Source organism: Solenopsis invicta, chromosome 9 (assembly GCF_016802725.1).
Source record: "Solenopsis invicta isolate M01_SB chromosome 9, UNIL_Sinv_3.0, whole genome shotgun sequence".
Lineage (NCBI taxonomy): Eukaryota > Metazoa > Arthropoda > Insecta > Hymenoptera > Formicidae > Solenopsis > Solenopsis invicta.
In genome coordinates, this window is record NC_052672.1 from 13,930,681 (window position 1) to 13,952,177 (window position 21,497).

At 38.2% G+C, this 21,497-nt stretch overlaps 1 protein-coding gene across 2 annotated transcripts in view; it reads left to right on the forward strand.

Moving 5' to 3' along the window:
• Positions 1-21,497, forward strand: part of LOC105193438 (discoidin domain-containing receptor 2) — a 206,924-nt gene that overhangs the window by 109,569 nt on the left and 75,858 nt on the right. For both annotated transcript variants that reach the window (XM_026135908.2, XM_026135907.2), the window contains one exon: positions 19,320-19,565. In XM_026135908.2, coding sequence (XP_025991693.1) covers positions 19,385-19,565 — 181 coding nt within the window. In that variant the 5' untranslated portion in view covers positions 19,320-19,384. The remainder of the gene's footprint in view (positions 1-19,319; positions 19,566-21,497) is intronic.

The window sequence follows — 21,497 nt, forward strand, 5'->3', positions numbered from 1 at the left end:
ATAACTAATCAGTAATGCGAGACATTTTAAGAAATTGATTTTATCGGCCAATTGTCTACATTCTTCACAATTAATTATTTAGAAGAATATATTCGTACGTTATGAGACGAAAATTCTCCACTAAGAAATCTATAACTCTAATGATTGGAAGTGCAGTTTTGATGAAAAATCTGCCGTTTAAATCGGATAGAAAGTTTCTTAGCTGTTTAGATCATAAAACGACGGCAAAACGTGGAAAATAGCGACCAATACATACCGCTCACGGGGAAAGAGAGAGATACTCTAATCCGCGTATATACGAGTAATACGCGGTGAATAAGCTGAAAAGGATTTTCGCCGGGTATAGGAATTATTTATCATCGTGGATTATGGTAGCTCTCGCCGGCTATTAAACGGAACGAAAGCAGCAAGGCCGTACACGCAACGCGGCGGAAAATCCCATTGGACGCGCGCAAATATTAAATGCGTTTACAATTTTCACAAATAGGACTGATTATTATCCTCTATGAAAACCAAAGTATTATAAAAAAAAAGCAATTCCTACAACTTTTACTTTCTTCCGTGCGTGATGTACCCGATAAAGATACATGAAAATTAAAGAGCGAAAAATTTATCAAGTATTTACATTTCTTTTATTTATCTAACAATTTTTCATTATTTGGTTATTTAACTGCAACTGACTCGCATATAAGTTAAATTTCTTTTGTGACAAATTATTCTAGAAAATTGATATTTTTACACATGCTATGCTTCACAATTTCATGTATTACTCGATTATGCATCGTCATGTAATCTCTTCGTGCAGATTATGCAAGAGCATTGCGGTACTAATCTCATCAGTAATAAACAGCGGGATAGATACATTGCTGTAGTGAAAGTACTAAATTTAAGAGAAATTTAAATTATATTTTATTTACGAAGAGATGCATAGCTTACGATTTCGTGAAATCAAAACGCGCGTTTGGCATCACGCAAATCTGTACAGAAAAAAAAAATGGGTAACGCGAGAACGCAATTGTAAATTGTGAAATACATCGAATGACAGAACGAAAAAAAAGGAGGGAAAATAGGACAGGTCGCAATGCACAAAAGGCCAGTAGCGAACTGTAAATGTCCAATTGGTCGTGAACAAAAAAAAAATAGAAGTCAGTTGCGATGCGAAAGTTCATGAATCTTTGTCGGATTGTAATATCGAACGAGGTTGTGCAAGCGGAAGCGACATTTTTAATTTAGTTCCAATCGAACGGTTTTAACGCGTACTTTTACAGCCTATGTTCCAATAATATCTCGCAGAATCTTTAGATAAAAAGTAAAATGACTTCAGGAAGATAACGGGAAATTGGGGAGGAAAGTGGCAACAAATCATGCATGAGCAGCAAACGATTTCTCGAGCTTAAAAAATGCAGTAGAATAAACAATACGAACAAATCGCGCGCGATCAATATTGTGCCATCACGGTTCTATATGTGTACGCTTCAAAAATTCGAGCGTTATTACGGTAGCTACGTGTTGTGGTTCGATGCAGCGCGAAAATCCCAAAGGAACGCTCAAATTCTGGCCGCACACACTGTGCTTGATTCTGTGCCTGATGTTGTTACGCCGCGCGCAGGAGAATTTCCGTATTCGTTTTAAACTTGCAGCCCCTGGTAACAGTTTTGAAATTATGCGTCTCGTTACCGTACCAACTCTCCCTCCTGCACCCTTTTACGGACTATAAATGATTAATACACTAATCATGGAAGTATTGTCACAAAAAAAGTCCGAGCAAAATATCTAAGCGTGTTCGCTTCTAAAACTTTCTCTATAAAAAAATGAATCACTTGTATTGTTAATAATTGTATTTTTAATAGCATTCATGGATAGATCTTATTATTTGTATTCGCATGAATTACAAGAATAATGAACAGAAAACTACAGAATGGTTCTATTAATAGATACAAGGTTTATTGAATTTTACATTATTAAATTTTCAATAAAAATAGTTATTGGAACAAGAACTTGTTTTATGTTTTCTGCATGAATCGACACAATATGTGTATATATATATATATATATATATATATATATATATATATATATATATATATATATCTATACATGTATATCGTTTATGTTGATATCATGTTGATACATAATACCTTTATATGTATAGATATTTTATATATTATTTTATTAATTTATTCTATCATTTAATTTAATTTTATTCTATATTTAAAAAACCTGACGATTTATTTATTTCAACACATTTCTTGCAAATTTTGCACATGTGAAAGTAGTCATTACAGTTATAGACATTATTTAGTCTATTACTATATGAACTTTCTAATTTATTTACATTTTCTATTCTTAATATGAAAGTTAGAATGATGTATAAATCGGCGCTCGAACTTAAATCGCGCGAGCTCTGAAATGCTCAACGCATCCGAAATGGAATTGAGCATTTAATTAGAACAGTTAAAAAGAGAGAAAGCAAGATAATTGGATTCCTGAGTCGTTTTTCTCGGACAGTAGGAGAGTCGCATTTATCCACACTCATCCGGCAAGCAATCTCTTAACCTTTCATTTCGTCAGGCAATATGTGAATGTGTCCATTCTCGAGTTGCAAGCATTGATTTATTCTCTTTGATCAGATTTATATACTCGGCTATTTTTTTCATAAACGAAATTGATGAAGAACTTATTGAATAATCATAAGTTCGCCATGCACGGAGTCGATTTTTATTGTATACTGACCCGTACGCTTATGAAAGGATAAATATATTAGGTCTCTATTAAAATAGCTATGTCTATAGCGTCGTTTACCCAACTCAATATCTCTAGAGTGACTACCAACGTATAAATTCTATATGCGAATCCATTGATTAAATTCGTGAGATAGATTTTATTATATCATTCGCGCGTCAAATTAAATCCACTTCTTTTAGTTTTCTTTTATTTGCGATAAAAGACAAGTATATCAAATACTCGAAATAAAATAGGCAGAAATAAGTACGTGTCCGTGTTAAGAACATTTACATAGACTTTATATTGGAAAACTTTAATATTCAAGATAAAATCCAATCGAGCGCATCGTCGTTTAAAGACACCGGAAAATGGAGATTATGTCGAAAGAAAAATATCGGCGTTTTGTTATTGTTAATAAAATAATAACTGCTTTTTACCTTTTAACGTTTTATATGCAGACTATAATACAGCATCCTAAATATATTCAAATTATAATCATCTTATCGACCAATATCAATACTGTTATTGAAAATTTTATGCACATTTACAAATTTATTGTAAAAAAAAATTTAATAATAAAATATTTGCAATTTTATTCATGAAATTGAATGACAGAGATTACTACAGTAATTTTATGTTTGTTAATATTGGACAAAACTTTTTTATATTTATCACAAAGCATGAGATTTAATTTGATATTTAGTACATTCATAAATTCGGCATTCTTTTCCTAAAGAGAGAAAAAACAATCCTGTTAAAATAATCCTGTCATTATACCTTTAAAATGCTTTAAATTTAATGAATAAATTTTTTATTGATCTATACGCCGTCTTTTAGTATGATATAATACGCTACAACAAATATTTCAGAGTTGATACATAAACAATAATAATTTTGAAATAACCATTTCGCTGGTATGTAACGAGTAAGTTCTACGCATTAAACCATTATTCTCCCGTGTAGCCCGAATTGTTTCACGTCAAAGGATTTGGCGAGCTTTTGGTCTTCAGCGCCACGAAATTGTCGAAAGCGGGCAAGCAACGAAATTCGCAATTTGTATACCCTTTACTTTCTTTTTAGTTACATTTCATCCGCTTTGAATCGCATGAAAATTAAATGGGACTATCGTTACTACGCGCTTTGAGATTATAACCATCTTTCAAAGAGCAAGGCGACCAAATTACGAGCTGTACGAAATATATCAATCTTGAAAGTTGCGATTAAATAAAATATTCGTCGTTTTATATAGATGTGCATATTTATTAATCCTTTTGTTTATGATATCTATTTTTTCTTTCGGTTGTAATTTAACCAATTACTGTGAAAAAAAAAATATTTTTTTATATATATTTGTGTGACAATTATTATTTCTAAAAATAATTTTTTTTATATATTTAATGTACCATTATTTTTATATAAACTTTAAATTCGCAACTTTTAAATACGACATCTTTTTTACGGCGTACAAATTTACACGAAATAAACTCTGCTGACTTGCCGAACATTACACGTAACTTCAGTGGAGGGCGCATATTATTTTTGCTTTTGGTGGAAATATTCCATAGAAAGTAGAGATCGCGCAGATCTTATATATCGGCACGAGCTATCCTCTATGCACCTTTATCCCGAAGTATTTCGCGCGAGTAGATACCCGGCATTCTATATGGGAAATCGTGACTTCGTTTTAAATTCTTCGAATGCGGAGTAACGTCGTTTCGGAGAGAAATCGCCTTTTGCACTGACAATAAGAAACGGAGGGTAGTAAAGGAAGCCGCGTGAGTCTGGCGTGTCTCTCTCTACGTGTTTTGGCCCCTGTATTTTATACATATGTACATTATATTGATCCGGCCTTCCGATCGAATTTAACGACTGTTTTTGAGTGCGAAGTTATAATAATACCATTGAACGCTTTACGCGTCGTGTCCATAACCGGTCCGTGGGCTGCTTGCGGTTAATACGGTGAACGACGATGAAATAGATTTTGCCAAATGTTTGCACTTGTATGAGGGACCGTATTGTACAACTATGTGTACGTAACACATTTACTACTATTGAACGGTTTAACTATTTGCGGAAATTGTAAATGCGCTATACGTATTCGGCAATATCCTGGCAAAATAGGTATCATAATAATGCGTGCAAAACATATTTCTTGTGATATAATTGGATGCGCTAAGTTACGGTCTACTTGATTGTGATTACAATTCTAGAAATTATTATTGCAATTAAATTTATTTGAATTGCGTCAAACCAAATTGAATTAACATTATTTATCCACTCCTATCGCAATATTGCGTATCAAATTACAGTGAATCAAAATAATTCATTATTCATTTCAAGACCATCATAGATCTTAATAATATTTGATATTTCCAAGATCACAGACCTTAATACTTTGCCTAACAAGTATAAAAAATACAGTAGACAGAGATGAATAGAAAAAATGCGTCACTCAAATTTCTATTCTGAAAGAATTATAATTACACAAAGAGATATTCAAGTTAACGGTTGGATATGATTTAAATTAACTTTCATCTTTCAATTTTTCAAACATTTTTAAAAGATACTTATTTTGCTTTTACATTCAAGCCTTGGAAAAGTTCGACTAAATTAGTTTGAATTAATTCTATAAATATACGCAACTATATTCATATAATTAGGATAAATTCAAGGAGATATAAAATGATATGCGAAGATCGATAAATTCGGATTAAGTCGTATATTTATAATGATACTCGCTGGCAAAAAATAACGAGTGCTCTGCCAGTCATTCACAATTATATCCTATTCGAAAATCATTTTGAATCTTCATTAAACCTCTTGACGTTTAGCACGCGTATCATTTATGTATCTACCAATACCAATATCTAAATTTGAAATTTAAACTTTCGATGTTTCAAAACTATCATTGATGCTAGAGAGATATTGATAATAGACTTAGCGATTGAAAAGTATTTGTCGCAATAACAAAATTCTATTCCAACATACATTTTGCGATTGTATACTTTGAAGAAACTATGGATAAACACTGCGAATTGAGAATTAGCTACACAAGAGTTACTCCTGCGTACAATGTTTTCAGTGGTCTTTATAATTGACAACTAAATTTGACGACAGTGTCCGCGAGTGCCGTAAAAACTGTAAACGACGTAACGCGGCACGTCGAGCAGCAATTCTTATACACTGGTTTATGCAAAGTAAATCGAGACCGGCACCTCCTGAGAACGAACCTGTCGCATCGGATCGCCGTACTGCATATTTATGACGTTTTTGCAACGGCACATCCACCGGAAACTATAAGGTTTCTGAGCGTTATCATATTTTATGGGGACGATCCATCCTTGCTAGCGTTTGTTTTTGTTTCTATCACCGTCGCGAGGAGCTGTTTACCGCTGAAATATATCTGTGTATTCTCGCGGTACAATGGGACGGTGGCAAATAGTTTTGTTGGAAACTCAAATAGGGATTTTTCTGGCCGCCGGAAATATATCGCTGAGAGGGTAGTTCTCGGGACGGCGCTGCGCGGCGGAACGATGGGCAGTGGCGGCGCCGAATATTTCTCTTTGTTTATTTAATTGTTTCAGTTTTATTTCAAGTCTACTCACGACAATGGAGGATATTTTTTATTTAAAAAATACTAATATCAATCAATATAATGGCAATATATTTTATTGCATGGTTGGCTTGTGCGGGATATTAAGTTTACAAACGAAAAATGAGAATATTTCGATATCACAATTTAATGTCATTTTATCATACGTTGAATATTATGAATCGATGACATTATACAAATCTGGGTAATTTGCATAGAAATTTTAGTAATTTAATTATATATTTTCTGCGGATGATTGCTAACGTAATTTTATAACAAAAGAAATTTGATAAAGCAATATAATTTCAATTTAATTTTGCACATAGAAAAAAGAATAAATAGATATTTTTCAGAATTATAAAATAAACTTTATTAAATATCGTGTACATGTTAGTTATTTTTTGTATATTCACAGATTTATGCAGAAAAACTGCTGAAAGTAATGGAGTAAGTGATAAAAAAAAAATACTCTAATAATTCTAGAAACTTGTGTAGGAATAAGAAATTAGAAAATGTTTAATGGTAAATCAATACTCGTGTCAATAACCATCAGACTCTACGAATGGCGCAAAACCGTCTCACTAAGTAGCTTCTCAGAATAATTCCGAATTCGTCCCGTTGCGCGGACGTGACCACCGACGGACGTATAGTCCTGAATTTCGGCGGAAATCCAGGTCGCCTTATGGCCTCGCGTCGAAACCCCGAAGAATCTTATCGAGGTACGTGAAAAGCAAGGAACGTCGTCGGTACGGTACGTACGACCAGACCGGGGCACCACCTTAGTCGGCGACGAAGGGGTTGAAGTATAAGCGATCGGTGGTGACCACGGGGACGCGCAAGCGGGGAGAGCAAATGCGGAGTCGAAAGGAACTTAAACGCGGAATAACGTCGAATAGGCAGCACTCGTCCGGTGCTTCGAGCCGTTCCGCCGATTTAATAACGTAAATTGTGCGCCGTTCGCTTTAGCAGTTCTGTCACGAATTTTTCTAAAGCACACTATCGAGTGTTCGGGTTCCTGCCGCGAATACAGAGATCTCGCCTCCCTAGACCAGAGCACCGTGCACGACGTCTCGCCTAACCTCTCCCCTCCCTTCCTCACCGTCTCTCCTTCATCCCTCTTTCACGATACCCTCTCTTACCTCTCGCTATGTCTACTCTTTTTATTTTTCCGCCATCCTCTCCTCTCTCTCTCTCTCTCTCTCTCTTTTCTCCTCTTATATTTTCCTTCTCTACACTCGCCTCCTCTCAGCGCTTGTACGTACGAGGTGACAGGGCAGCGTCGACGAAAGCTAAACGACGAATTTCGCTCCCGCTCCTACGTGACTCGCATTCCTGTCCCGACCGGTTAATGCGACCGCCGTAAGATCGGCATGGCTGAATTTCTCCCCTCATAGACTTTCCCCGCCGCCGCCAAAACCATTCTTTCGTCGCGGTCGTCGAGGCGACTCGAGGAAAAGACGGCGTGGAAAGAGAATCGGCTATAACGCCGACGGTTATACGATATACCACGAATCTCGGCACAAAGAATGTCCCGACGGGCTTTCGGCTCGCGTAACTCTCGATCTCTACGGAATGGAAGTTCTTCCGCGTGCGCAAGGAAGCGCTCGCGGTTGATTCGCGGCACCGCTCTTGCCGGTCTTATTTAATTTAATCTAACTTACGCTCGGGACCGCGTAACTAGATTTTACAAACCCGCGAACTTCGTCGTTCCGGAAACGATTATTGTATTTCCCTCGGAGGTACTGCATGGCATAGCGCGCTTCATAAATATTGGAAATCTAATAACGCTCATTCCCTTCTTCTTGTTATAAGATTCTCGGTTTTTCCTCGATAAGAAAGAAACGAGGACGACGCGCGCGAGGGTTGGTTGCGAAAGAAAGCCGGCCAGTCGGAGCCGGGAAGAGCTCTAAAAGGAATAAATTTCAAAGACATCGCGGCGATGCGTGTAAATAGAAAATTTTCAACCAAGGACGTACGTTATTTGCATGTGAGTAATGAAGCCGGGGCATGACGGGGTTGAAGATGAGGCAGGACGTGGTCGTGGTGGCACGCTGAGGAGGAGAGCTAAAGGACGAGGGTTGAAACATCCCTGGTATCAGCGCCCGCCAGACGCGATAATCTCTCATGTATAAAGTGTCGTTTAGCCGCGTCCTTGCGAGGTTGTTCCTATCCACACTGTCCCTCGCTCTTTCTTACGCTATCCGCCCCGTCTCTCATATTATTTGTCGCTCCTTCCCACGCGCTATTCATCTTCCTCGCTTCAGCCCAACCCAGTTCTAACCGCAAGCCGTTGTCTATCCCGCGCCGCTCAAGTTTCACGAGTTTCTCCGAATAAAAGGAACGCGGAATACCATCTGTGAAAAGTTTTAGAGTCAAATTGAACGTTGGTAACCGGCCGCGATCTATTCGAGATGGAAGACTTAGAAACAAGCGAGAGAGAGAGAGAGAGAGAGAGAGAAAGAGAGGACATCCAAGCGGCGCGGAACTCCTGTTATTTGAGAAGGCAAATTTTAATTTGCGTCCTCTCTGTGGCGCGCGTTGATTTCTCGAAATTTGTCTTCGATTTTCCACAACCCACAATGTTAAAGTTCTAGTAATAGTAGTAGTTTTCTCGTCCTTCTCCACCGAAATCAATTTTCCGTGGAGATCTCCGTTGATAACTTCCAGATTGAGGTCATCACGCTACAAAGTGCCTTGCGTTACTTTCGAAATAAATTTCAGTACGATCCCTCTTTGCTTTTCGTGCTGATAATACGCAAAAAAGAAAAAAGTGAAATTGCAACAAAGTACGTGTGATTACTATCGGCATAACAGGACGTAAAACGTTTCGCAACCCTTGTAAACCTCTATTAATCGACCGTAGCCTGTTTTCGGCAGTAGTTTGCTCACTGACTGCGATAAACAAAGCGATTTTTTTACAAGCCTTAGAGTTGCAGAACTTCCTCGTGGAAAAGAAGTGTACCGGCAGGAAAGGACGCTAGTTTTCCCATAAAGCCGACTTTATAGGGTGAGTTGTGTCGCTTCGTGGACGTTACCAAAGTTTCTAGACTGTCGTCATAAAGCGCCATTTTCACTGCTCGCAAGCACATAATAGAATTGCAAGAAACGTTACGATTAAGGTATAAAGCCGGGTCTTCGCCGGTTTTCGCATTCCTGCCCGAGAAAACGCGTGGTCACGAATCGGACGTCGTCGTTGGCGCGAGCTTACGTCAACCTTTTTTAATATGCTGAAACATTGTTAACGCATTTCCCTCGTTAAATTCACCGTCACATTTTTCATGCCGGGCATTAATGAGCCGCGATGTAAGATATGTCACCCGAGCGTACGAAATATAGCGATGACAAGGTAAAACGGAACCGGCTATATATTGTCCAGAATGGCGCAACATTTTAGCGGGCTCTTAATAGGCCCATCATCCACCAAATTACGCCGGATGGCTGCCGCTTTCCCAAGTCGCCCCTGCACACAATGTACCGGGTGTACTTTTCACGCAATTAACCTGGAATGAGGTCGCCCACCGATAAGAATCCGCGTGTACCCCGTCATTTTAAAAAAGGCCGATTAATAAAACATTTTTCTCCTTGTAACTAATTAGATAATCCATCATAATTAATTCTCAGCCTGGTGCACGGACGCGCTGTCGTTGAGTAACACGATATTTACGTCATTAAAATAACAAAGTAGGTAATCGCTATGAGATATATGCTGATCGGATCGCGCCCGCGCAAAATATAGCTCGTTAATGCTTGAGAGAGAAATTATTTTACGACGCTATCGTCGCATATAAACTAGGACCGTGTCGATCATGGCCGTGAGCGCGACAACCATCGAGAAGGGTTGCGGTCGAGTAGGAGAGACTTCCGTACCAAACTGTGCTTCAATACCTGCAGCTCTTAAAGAGATTATTCCGAGACCCCGCTCCCGACAATCTCCTTCTACTACCTGTGGTCTACTCCTTCAAGAGCCTTCCATTCTCTAAGTTAGCTCCTTACGCTTCCTTGACTTCCATGAGGCGCTGCTGTATCTTGCATTTCCCCCAACGATGAATACGTTCCTCCCGTTGTTTCCTCCGCTTTATTGATAGTCGTTATATCGTGATTCTGGATCAGACCGAAACAAATGACGTCAAACCGAGCTTAATATTCGATTTTCCGTAATAGCACTCTAACGTTATCGCAACAGTGTGTATTCCGTTACAAGCTACCACCGCACCGTTGTTGCGCGGTTGTTATTCGCAATTATTTATTATTGAAACAATATTTTATTACCGCTTCTACCTGTGTCTAAACAATATGGAAATATCATATTGTTCGATAAATACCGGTTTCACGATCTAAACGATCTAATCATACATCTCCCGTTTTTTTTTTTTTTTTTTTTTTTTTCGTAATAACAGTTTTTGTAGCGGAGAAAAATATTTTCCCGTAAAAATATAACGATTTGCACCTACATAAACATTTTTCAGAGTTTCCTGTTATATTACAGTTCACTTAGTATTGCGAACTAATTGTCAATAATACGTCGATTAAAAATATTCAAGCGAGTGCAATTCAAGCGTAAAATCACGCTGACGCGTTTCTAAAGAGAATATAATTGCTCACTTTGTTGGCAGAATGCCGTGTTAAAATATTTCCTCCACCTGGTCGGCGTTTATTGTTCCGCGCGTTGCCATTCTCCTCGAAAGCGGCGCAGCGAGGAAATTCACGAGCAAATGTCCCGAGGTCGCTTTTCATGGCTGCCATGAATACCTCAATCAAAGTGTGCGTGCTCGCATGGAGCGCGCATAGACGGGCGGACACCGTTTAAATATCAAAACGAGGTGTCCTCGGATTGTGCTATTTACGAAAGGACAGGGTACATCAAATGCGCCCTATTGTCGCACTGCGAGGCTTAGCGATGGAGATGTCCGAATGTCAGCTTTCACGAGTTATCGTCTTCATTGTCTTTCCAACAAGCGGCATTTCTCGCCACGAAAGCATGCTTATCTCACGAATATCGTATTATATGATTTAGCCTACTTGTAAAACACAGTTTTCGGCTTTGCTTCCAAAACTTACAGTCTCAAGAAAAAGTTTGTATTTTTCTCTTTAAACAATAGTAATCAAATGACAAAAGAATGATAGCAAAATACCTGAACAGGAACAATTTTTTATAATACTGATAATTTCTTTATTAAGCATTCACACATATGTGTATGTACGTAAGATAAATACTATTTTTAAAATTATTTTATTTTTTTCATACATGTGTTCTCCCATTTTTTTTAAACACTGTTCTACTATTTAAATGAAACATCACATATTTATAACTTGCACATTCTCTTATTAATGCGGTGTTAAAATGTAATGTAAAAATAAAAATTTTAATCCCTAAGGGAGAATTTATGATAACATTTTCGCATCATTTAAATACAATTGTAATTCTAACCGTTTTCTCAAACAATGGGTACGATACATTGAATAACATCAAAAGACATTGAAATATTTCCCATCTGACGCGTTAGTCTGAAGTCGTTTAGATGTTATCAAACGAGTAGCAATTTAAAATATCGCGAATTCGCGAGCGCTTTATAGTATACAATGTGCAGATATCGGTAGCGTGCAGAGCACACACAAAGAACGGCCGCTAAACCCAGATATTTTGACGCTCTAGGCAAAATACAGAGTCTCTGTACGGCTACTTTCCTGTTCCGTGAGATAACAATAAAGCTCACGGCTAAAGGTAAACCCTTGATTCGAACTGGGACATATCGGAGTACAGTTTCATTCCTCGCTTGTATTTTTATGCAAATAACATCTACAAATAAGAACGAAACAGATCTTTTGAGACAGACCGATAATCGATTAAATATATATCGCGCTTTATCTTTTATTTCGTTCTTTGTTAAAGAGAAATATTTAATTTATTTCAACTTTTATTAAATGATAACGATCTCTGAGAGTTGTTAACTTAGGAGCGAAGCATAAATCACGTGGACAAGCTTGCACAAACATTCTTTTCTGCTGCGCGTTGCATAATTTTGTTGATATTGCGAATACTAGGTAGATAGTGTCACCCGATTACGGAGTAAGCACGTTCAGTGAATCCTGCTAATTGCTACGTTGATTGGCGGAAACGTGTTTGGTCGAATAGAGTGAATGCTGATCATTAATGTGCTCAAAAGTCTTTCGAATATCCGTTTCGTTGCTACGTAAAAGCAGTCTCTGGTAGAAGACTCGGAATTTTCTCTACGTAATATCTCACAATTGAGCGATATCAGTACTAAAATGCTAGTGGCATTTCCTTGATACGGTTTCGTCAGATTCAAAATTCAATATAAAAGGTCTCGCTGAGTTCTTAATAAAGTTCTTGTACCATTCTATCTCAGTTCTAAAGAAATACATTTTGTACACGATAATTTATTATTATTCTCTTTCTTCGCGTTATGAAATAATTAACCCTTTTTTTCGGTTGAAATATACTCAGGCACAGTTTCATTTTAAGGAAAAAGATGTACCAGACCGTCCGTAAGTAAACGTAATTGCAGCAAAGAGCCATTTTAAAGGAAATGTCTTACAATTAAACGATAAACATAGAACAGTTACTTTGAAGGATAATAACTATTTTATGGAAGAGATTGCGTAAAAATATGACGCATCGAAACAACGTAAATATCTACACCAAGGAAACGTCTGTTTTTCTTACATTCAGCGGTACAGCATGCGATTTTCTACTTCATCAAAATATTAAAGTTTCGTTTTCAAATTTAATAATGTGATTTAAAGGTTCATATTGTTTACTTGCTTTCTAAATTTAACTCATTGATTTAAAAGCTTGAATTATCGCGTAAATATGAATATTTATCGCAAGTACTTACATTATAAATTTATCATAATATTAACTTATTATTATACGTATAATTTTGTTATTTTTGGACGCCACGTGGGTTTTGTTTAACCTTATAAACATTTGTAATATCGACATCGTTCTTTCATTTCTACAATAACGAAATCCGAAATGCCCAACAAGTTCGATGAGAATAGCGCGTTCGATATCGGCTATGCCGTTGCATGCGAAATTCTTCTCCGAGCAGAAAGCTCTCGAAAACTTCATAGTTTCCAAGAGCCGCGACGAGTGGCGATAAGTGGCGTACTTAACTTGACAGTAGAGATAGTTTCAACTTCTCCGGTCTCCGGCCTCACAAATGTCAACGTCTTCAAACTGCTAAATTCTCTCTCTTCAACAGTGCAATAACAATGAACATTTTTTTTTAGATATTCACATTATAGTTATATGTAATTTTTATGTACGATACACACATCGGTGTTTACAATTACGACTCTCTCACTGTTATGTATTACACAGATTTTTTTATTCTTATTATCGTTTCATTATTCTTGCGTTGTTCTTTGAAATTTTAAGTTTAAATACGCCATAAATAAATAATAAAAAGATTTAGACAAATAGAATTAAAAAGTTATACAATGTAATAATCGTAATTAAATATCGTATGTAAACATCGATAAATATTTTAAATAAAAAAAGTATGTATCGTACATGTACAATGGCAAATGATTTGTAACTGTATGGGTATAGCGTTACAGAGCGTGATTAACACGGATCGAAATTTGAAATCGGATTTTTCCGCTCTGAGAAGGAATCCCCTTAGTTTTCTCTTTGAGGTGTAAACGTCAGCCTTTAGGTTCCCGCGAGATTTTCTACCGATAGCAAAGTGGCGCTGTTCGATCCGATAATCATGTTTTCCCAAATCCTTCGGTGCCTCCTGAGGAGACGGTACGATTGTTCGGTTACGTAGGAACTGGCTCAGAACGGCAAGTAGGTAGGGGTAGTGGTTGGAATAAGAGTAGACGCGGTAGCGGCACAAGTGGTAGTAGTCGAAGAAGATGCGAAGGGAAGACGAGATGGGCTCGAAATTGGTACAAACCGAATAATTCCGAGCGAAGCCTCACCTGAATCGTCTCCATCGAGACGAGCAACGATGCTTGCATTATCGTGGGAGCTGGATTCTGCGGAGCGAAAATAAGCATATCCCGAGTATACGTTTACCCAGTCGCACCTATACACGCTTCTTATCCTCTCGGAAGAATCGCTAAACCCCTTGCTTAACGACGAGCGACTCGGCGGACTTTTAAATTTCATACACTTTTTCTTTTCCGTACGCTTTCTTCTCTCTTGAGAGGAGCGCGTCCGGTGTTCCTTATCCGTTCTTTTTCTCTCGCAGCTAATCCATACTGGATTAGCTGCGACCCCTAAGAGCAATGAGTTTAATGTCTGATGTCGTTTCTGCGGTCGTTAACGAGGATTACATTAATTCATTGTTGCTACTTGTTATGATAAATAAAGTTAGGATGAGTAACGTGGCATTTATGGAAGAAATCTAAGCCATTTTTCTCAAGCATGGATATAGAACATTTGCTCCCGACATTAATAAAATGATTTCATTTCTCAAACCTTTTTTTATATTTATTATAAGTTTACAGAGGATGATTAACATTTCTGTTCTTTCGGACTCAAAGTTTTTATGAAAGTCTGCGAACTTGAAAATTGACAAGGATAACGGTCAATATCGATATGAAAAGTAGAAAAAAGGATTGCAAGTCGGACGCTTTCAAATTAGTTTCGAACTACGCGAGTAAAAGTCATAGTGGAATGTTGCTGTCTTGCGAGATATAACACTTGGATACTTTGGTCAACTATGCTCCTCCCCGAAACGTACACATCAGGGAATTGATGAATTACCTCACACAACAGTAATAAAGAGTTGAAAAGTTTGCTCTCAATCTTCAGACGAGACTGTTCCATTCGCGTTTGTTCTCGAGGCTTTTTAAAAGGGTGTCTGTCGTCCCGCCTGTCATTTTTAATTATTTTTATTGAATCAACGATTGTTCGGATGAAATCAAACCTCGGTGACTCTTCTCCCATCCCAAAGAGGGACAGGAAGATTTTCCTTCGACGAAGACGGACATGATGACGCGTTGTCGTTCAAAAGGACGGGTGGATAGCAGGCCGTCAGAATTAATTAATTCCGTCGACGCTTCTCCACCTCCGTTTCTTTCAGCGCCGTCAGCTCGCCGGTTCCAACCGCCGTACCGCATCCGCGACAAGTCCTCTGGACCATTCTCGCCGACGCGACGTTGGCTCGCCGAGCTTCTCTCCCTCGTGAAAATCGCGACGAACCGCGAAAAAGCGTGTCCGCCCGAGCGAGGCGATCGCGATAATTTTGTCGGGGTGCTCGACGACATGAGAGAGAATTCCCGCGAGATGATTTTAAAAAGAGGGGCACAGGCGGTCGTAGATAAAGAAAACTAGAAGTGGGGAAATAAAAGAACGGAGATAGAGGTGGAAAGGGCTGACTAGGAAGGTCGGGCAGAAGCGGAGCCGGAGGGAAGAGAGCGGAATGAAATTTGCATCGCAAAATCCTACCGTTTACCCCGTCCTCCCGTACTCCCGTGTTTCCCCACCGTCGCTTCCCTCTTTCACTCAGCGTAGGAGGAGCGTGGAGCTATTCGTATATATACGGGGTAATGACGGTGCTCGGTATTCCGTGAAGAAAAGGAGGAACGTCCATTGGACAAGCGGGACTCGCTTCTGCATCGTGGATCCTGTTTTGTGTCTCGTAGGCTTGTTTGTTTTGCACGGGCTATCGAATGCACACAAAAGACCGGGAGCTCCCTTCTTCACTTCGCAGATCCCCCAGCCCCTCGCTCAATCTCTCGCTCGCTCGTTCTTTCCTTCAGCCGCCGCTGCGGCTCGCCTGTTACAAGAAAAGGGACCAAGGTAGTGACCTATGAAGAAGGAATTTTTAGGGCTTTAATTGCTGCACGCGAAACGTTTATCATGCCCATGTAGCGGGAACGAGCGATCAAGCCGCTGTTTCAACCGAGTAGCTACCTTTGATACTCATTTGTCAACCGATTTCACGCACTTTTTAGCAGGTCGTACTCTTCTTACGCAAAGCAACGTGCGGCCAAAATGTTCACGTTAATGCTTCGTTTAACCGCAGCGCAATTTAATAGTAAGGTTTTGTAAACGTAAATAATCGGAAAACTTTGGTATTCATGACAATTTGTAAAATAGAATTTATTCTTGCATCGCTATTAGGTGCTTTCATTTCGGGAAGTTGAAACTTGGAATAAATGTAAGTATTTAAAGAGTAATACTCATTCTATCATATCTCCATTTCAGTCTGCATATTAAGCAGATACTTGAAATGTAAATTATTGTCGTGGAATTACTTTATCGTGTACATTGTCAGATATAATCCGAGACGAAACTTTAGTACCGGATATAATTTTCCTTGAATGAATCTCAATCTCCTCGCGTAACATTCACGTAATAAGTCGGGAATTTTCCATCTTATTCGCGTCACACACAGGCACGACTGGCCATAAATGCACCGTCCTCCCTACCTGGTCCTCCACCTTTCTAATTCCTTTTATTTCTCCCCTTAGACGAATTTTATAAAATCACGCAACCGTGCCATAATAGCTCCACGAGCGAAAGAGCAGAGCAGACGTTATTGCTATACCGTGGCTTCGGGGCGAACGTAATGCGATCTCTCCTCGGACACTGCTCGTTAGTGATCGATAATTATAAACAATTAGTGAGGCGAGGCGTATCTCTTCGGTGGTGGATGCTCGAGTAAGAACTCAGTGACTGTGGATGTGTACTTTATCGTGGAAAAAAGTATTGTGTACGCGAAGAGCATTAATGACACCATGCGCCGAGAGGCTACTCGTTTTAACGTTTTTCAACATTGGGCCATTCCTGGGGTGAAACACGTTTCCATTATCTTGCTTACTCATATAACTTCAGTCAGTGCTTTACTCCGTTTCACGTAATACACGTACTCGTTGAGTTTTGCTCGGTTTTGCTGAAAGGTACAACGTACCCGATAGGTTTCTCGAGCTCCATCGAGTATTCAAAGCAACCTATCTGGAGTTCCATTATAGGTTTTGGTGCATACGTATTGCCGTATCTTACAACTTCAATACCGAGTGCAACACTTGTTTCTGACGGCTTTAGGGCCTCGTTCGTATTCTGCGCCTATATCTTAGACGTGGCACGAGAGGCATATAGAGTCCTTACAGCCGGAATGTGTCAGTATATTACTTACAATTCGATTTTATGACATATTTTCGAAGGGAAAAAAATTGCTCGATAGCAAAATGATACAATTTGTTATACGATACAATAATACTTTATTATATAGTTGTGAGATATTACATCATATTAAACTATAATATAAAATATAAAAATTGTATTTTTTGTAAATAGTAAAATGTTTCACCGTAATTAATACAATGGTACACTCTCATCTATTAAAGAATCAAAATGTTAAAAAAATAATTGTTTCATAATTCGCTTTCGTGCATTCGCTTGGATTTATGCTTTTTTAAATCGTAACTGCCATAAAATTTTTTTGTAGTTGATTAGAAAGAAAAAAAATAAGCCTAATGCCTACAGTTCTTAAATTTCGATAACCTAACTGGTATTAATAAAGTCAAAACATCCTTAAAATATTAATTCGCAAAGTTATTAAGAAACTTGGCAGTCGAGCATATTATACTATTACATGGTTTCAAAGGAATGACAATGATTCCTGGATCGAGAAACGCAAATGTTTTTGTGACACGACTGCGTGAACACATTCAAACGTTTTCGAGTTGGTTATTTCTCGGTTTGGAGTTTCACGTTGGGCTAACGCCTAAAATTAATAATACTAACTGGGGGAAAAATAATTTCACCTCCGGCGAGGTGTGAATAATGCATGAGGCGTGACGCGAAATCCGTGCAATGTTGCTGTTGCAATTGCAGCATATGGAACACACGTACTTATACCGTGCGGTATATATGAGCACGATTGCAACAACAGCAGCAGCAGCAGCAGCAGCAACAGCATTGTAGACGCTCTCGACCTCTTCCCTGAAAACGATCGCGTTCGCTAATAGCACAGGCGCAATTAAAATTTCATGGCCCACGGCATAGTAATGTTTCCACTATTCGACGACCCATATAGCCGGTGCATAATCCGTGTACGAGAGTGACACGGATTAGCCGTTGATAACGCGGCACGATGACGCGATTAATCTTGGATATAACGGTCGCTTTCAACTAAGTGCCAGTTGGATGATTGTAAGCGATTTTATTTCACGGACGCAATATTTAGGGGGCCGATTTGTCGTGCAAAATAGACCTCTTATCGTGCAGATTGTGCGCGACGTAAAATGAAGACGGACGAGAGGACGGATGGAGAGCGCTATTTGCAAAAATGATAACAAATGTCTACGCTGCCGTAGCAGCACGATAAGAGTTCCGCTTTACACGACAAATGCAAGTTCTAGCGATGATATTTACATAAATATGGTCGCTACATTGTGCTAGTGGGCAAATCAGCTTATATAAAAAAAAAAAACGATTCTGATTTGTTGACAGAAATATAAAACGTTTTATTTTATATTTATTAGTAAAATGTTGTTCCATGATATTCATATCAAATCTGATGCTTGGAAAATATGTACCTTGCTCATAATATTACATATTTTTTAATAAAATTAAATTTGTAATCCTTTTAATTAGAGAAATGGATATTTAATTATTAAATCAAAAAGTGTTTTCAAAGTGGTAAAAGTACTCTTTTCCACGTTTTAACGGTAAAAGTTACTTCCTTTTCTTTCGTGCTGGTAAATTTACCTTGGCAGTTAATTCCATTGTAGCGTCCTAGCTACAATACATTTTCACGATAGCAACCGACACTATTTTCATGGAGAGTCGTTGCACGAACTATAAGATAAATTTATCAATGAGACCGGAGACAATCCCTACGATATACATATTAAACGTACGTAATTTAAAGGATTGTCGCGCCTGAGATGGGCGCGACGTTAACGTTTTTGTCCCAAGTCTTTAAATATCATCGCGCTTGTATTATCATCTCAGTTCATACTCCACGACATTGCCGAGGTGTCTGCGGACAACTAACACGGATTACTCTGTGCTCAGGACATCGACACGAGCCTGTAACCACCTTGCGACCATCACGATGCCAGGAACGTGCTTGATGACCGATGCGGTCAGGACAGCGGATAGTTAGTGATGAGGAGGAGCAAGTTATCGGCGTGCCGACGGCCCAGGTCACCAGTAACATGCCAGTCCTTGGTCCCAGCGCCGATCCAACTCCACTTCGAGGACTTCTGATCGCCATCTTCGTCCTATTGTCCCTGCCGCGTTGTCGCTGCACAGATCTAGGTAAGTCGAATTCGAACTCCCGTACGCGTCACACATCCAAGTTTTATGACTTCCGAAAAGTGCTGACACTCTTTTGACTGCTTCCAACTTCCGTCACTCTCTTTACAATCTTCTCCATTGTCCCAGAGCGCACCGTCGTCGCCGCGCGAAGTAAGGAGGTTGCGATTGAAAATCTTATACGAGAGCGTATCCCGTGGAGACAACCACGCGCGAGTTTCTTAAAACTATAATGCTTATAACCTCGGAATAAGTACGAGAATGTGTCTGACATATAAGTAATTCTTCGAAAACAATTTTTCACTTAATTTGTGAAAAGTTATCAAATTCGTGGCATTTAAAACTCGTCTTTAATATGAACGTTTCAAAGTGACAAGATTTTTATTATTGTATGATTTTATAAATCAATTTTGTAGTTTCGTACATTTCAGTTTAATTTGAATTAACGTCTTGTTGCACACGCTCGGTGTTATTGCAAAAGATGGGAATAAATCGTATAATGAAATATTAAGTAGATCAAACTCTATAATAAACTAACTGCCGCCGGCAACGTTATAAGTTAATTACGGCATCATTACTTTTAATTGTTCGGAATATTGTTCAATTACTTACCGTTCTTTGCCCTGCTTCACCCTGTGTTCTTTGATTTAATATTTATTATTCATGATCATATTACGTAAAACAATCACTCTAAATTTTTTCTCACGAACAATTTTATCTCAATTATTTGGTGAAAATGCTCGAGAACAAACGCTGAAATAATACCATAGATTGTCACACGTGCGCTGTAATTAATTGTTATCGATAACGTAAACGCCATCGTCAATATTATCTTTTATAATTTTGCTAAACTTTAAGAAAAATTTAGAATACAATATGTTGATAAGGAAATTCGCGGACAAGATTCTGATTCCTTTTGTTGCGCGAACGGGAGAGGCATGACAAGCACTGAGGCTGCCGTGCGTAATAACTTTTTTTTTCTTCGGCACTGGAGCGCGTAAGCAATAATACCATCCTTCCCTATATACACCTGGTCTCACCGAGGTATTGTACCCTCGTAAATGAAATGTCAGCCGCACGATGAATTAACAATACTATCTAATAGCTGCTCCGATGCAGACGAGCGAGAAGCTCGTTCATTGTGCTGGTTCGTTCTGGCGTGCTTCTGATTCGTTGTTTACCGCTCATCCGTTATATTTTTATGCAAATTAATAGTTGCTTGTAAGACGATGTTGCATTAAATGGAAATATTTATAAGAGAACACATTAACTTACATTTGCTCACATTGATACTCGTAAATCTTCTTTTACTTTATGCTATGCATTTACAAAATAAGAATAAGTTAATTAAAAAATTTTTTAAATATAACGCAAAAGCTGTTAGAAATTTACATAAAATTTTGTAACATTTTTTTCATATGCACGTGTTATAATAAATTATGAAATTTTTATTAGACATATTTAAAAATTTATTTAGGTCTTCCATTCGACATCATATATTTCTTTAACTAATTTAATTTCCATATGTTAATTAATAATTAATATTTAATTGGAATAATTAATAACATCGTATAAATATTAATTATTAATCATTAACTATCGTTATTGAATACATTTGAGCTTTTCGTGAATTGGTCTGTCAATCATGTTACGAATCATTGAAATCGTTCATTATCCTGCATGCTGCGTGAAAACACATCGCATCTAGGATATCCCAATATGTCAGCTTGACTTATTGCTTTGGGACATGACACTAAAGCTCGGGTTCATAGCCGTTATCGTCGTATACATTGGATATTCAATGTACACGATATGCCATGCGCTCTTGTACAAAGTACACAAACACACAAATATTAAAACGTATAAGCTACCATCAGATATTGCACTTAAAAAATTCCCGTTAATACTTCACGTATTACGAACAGACGGGGAACC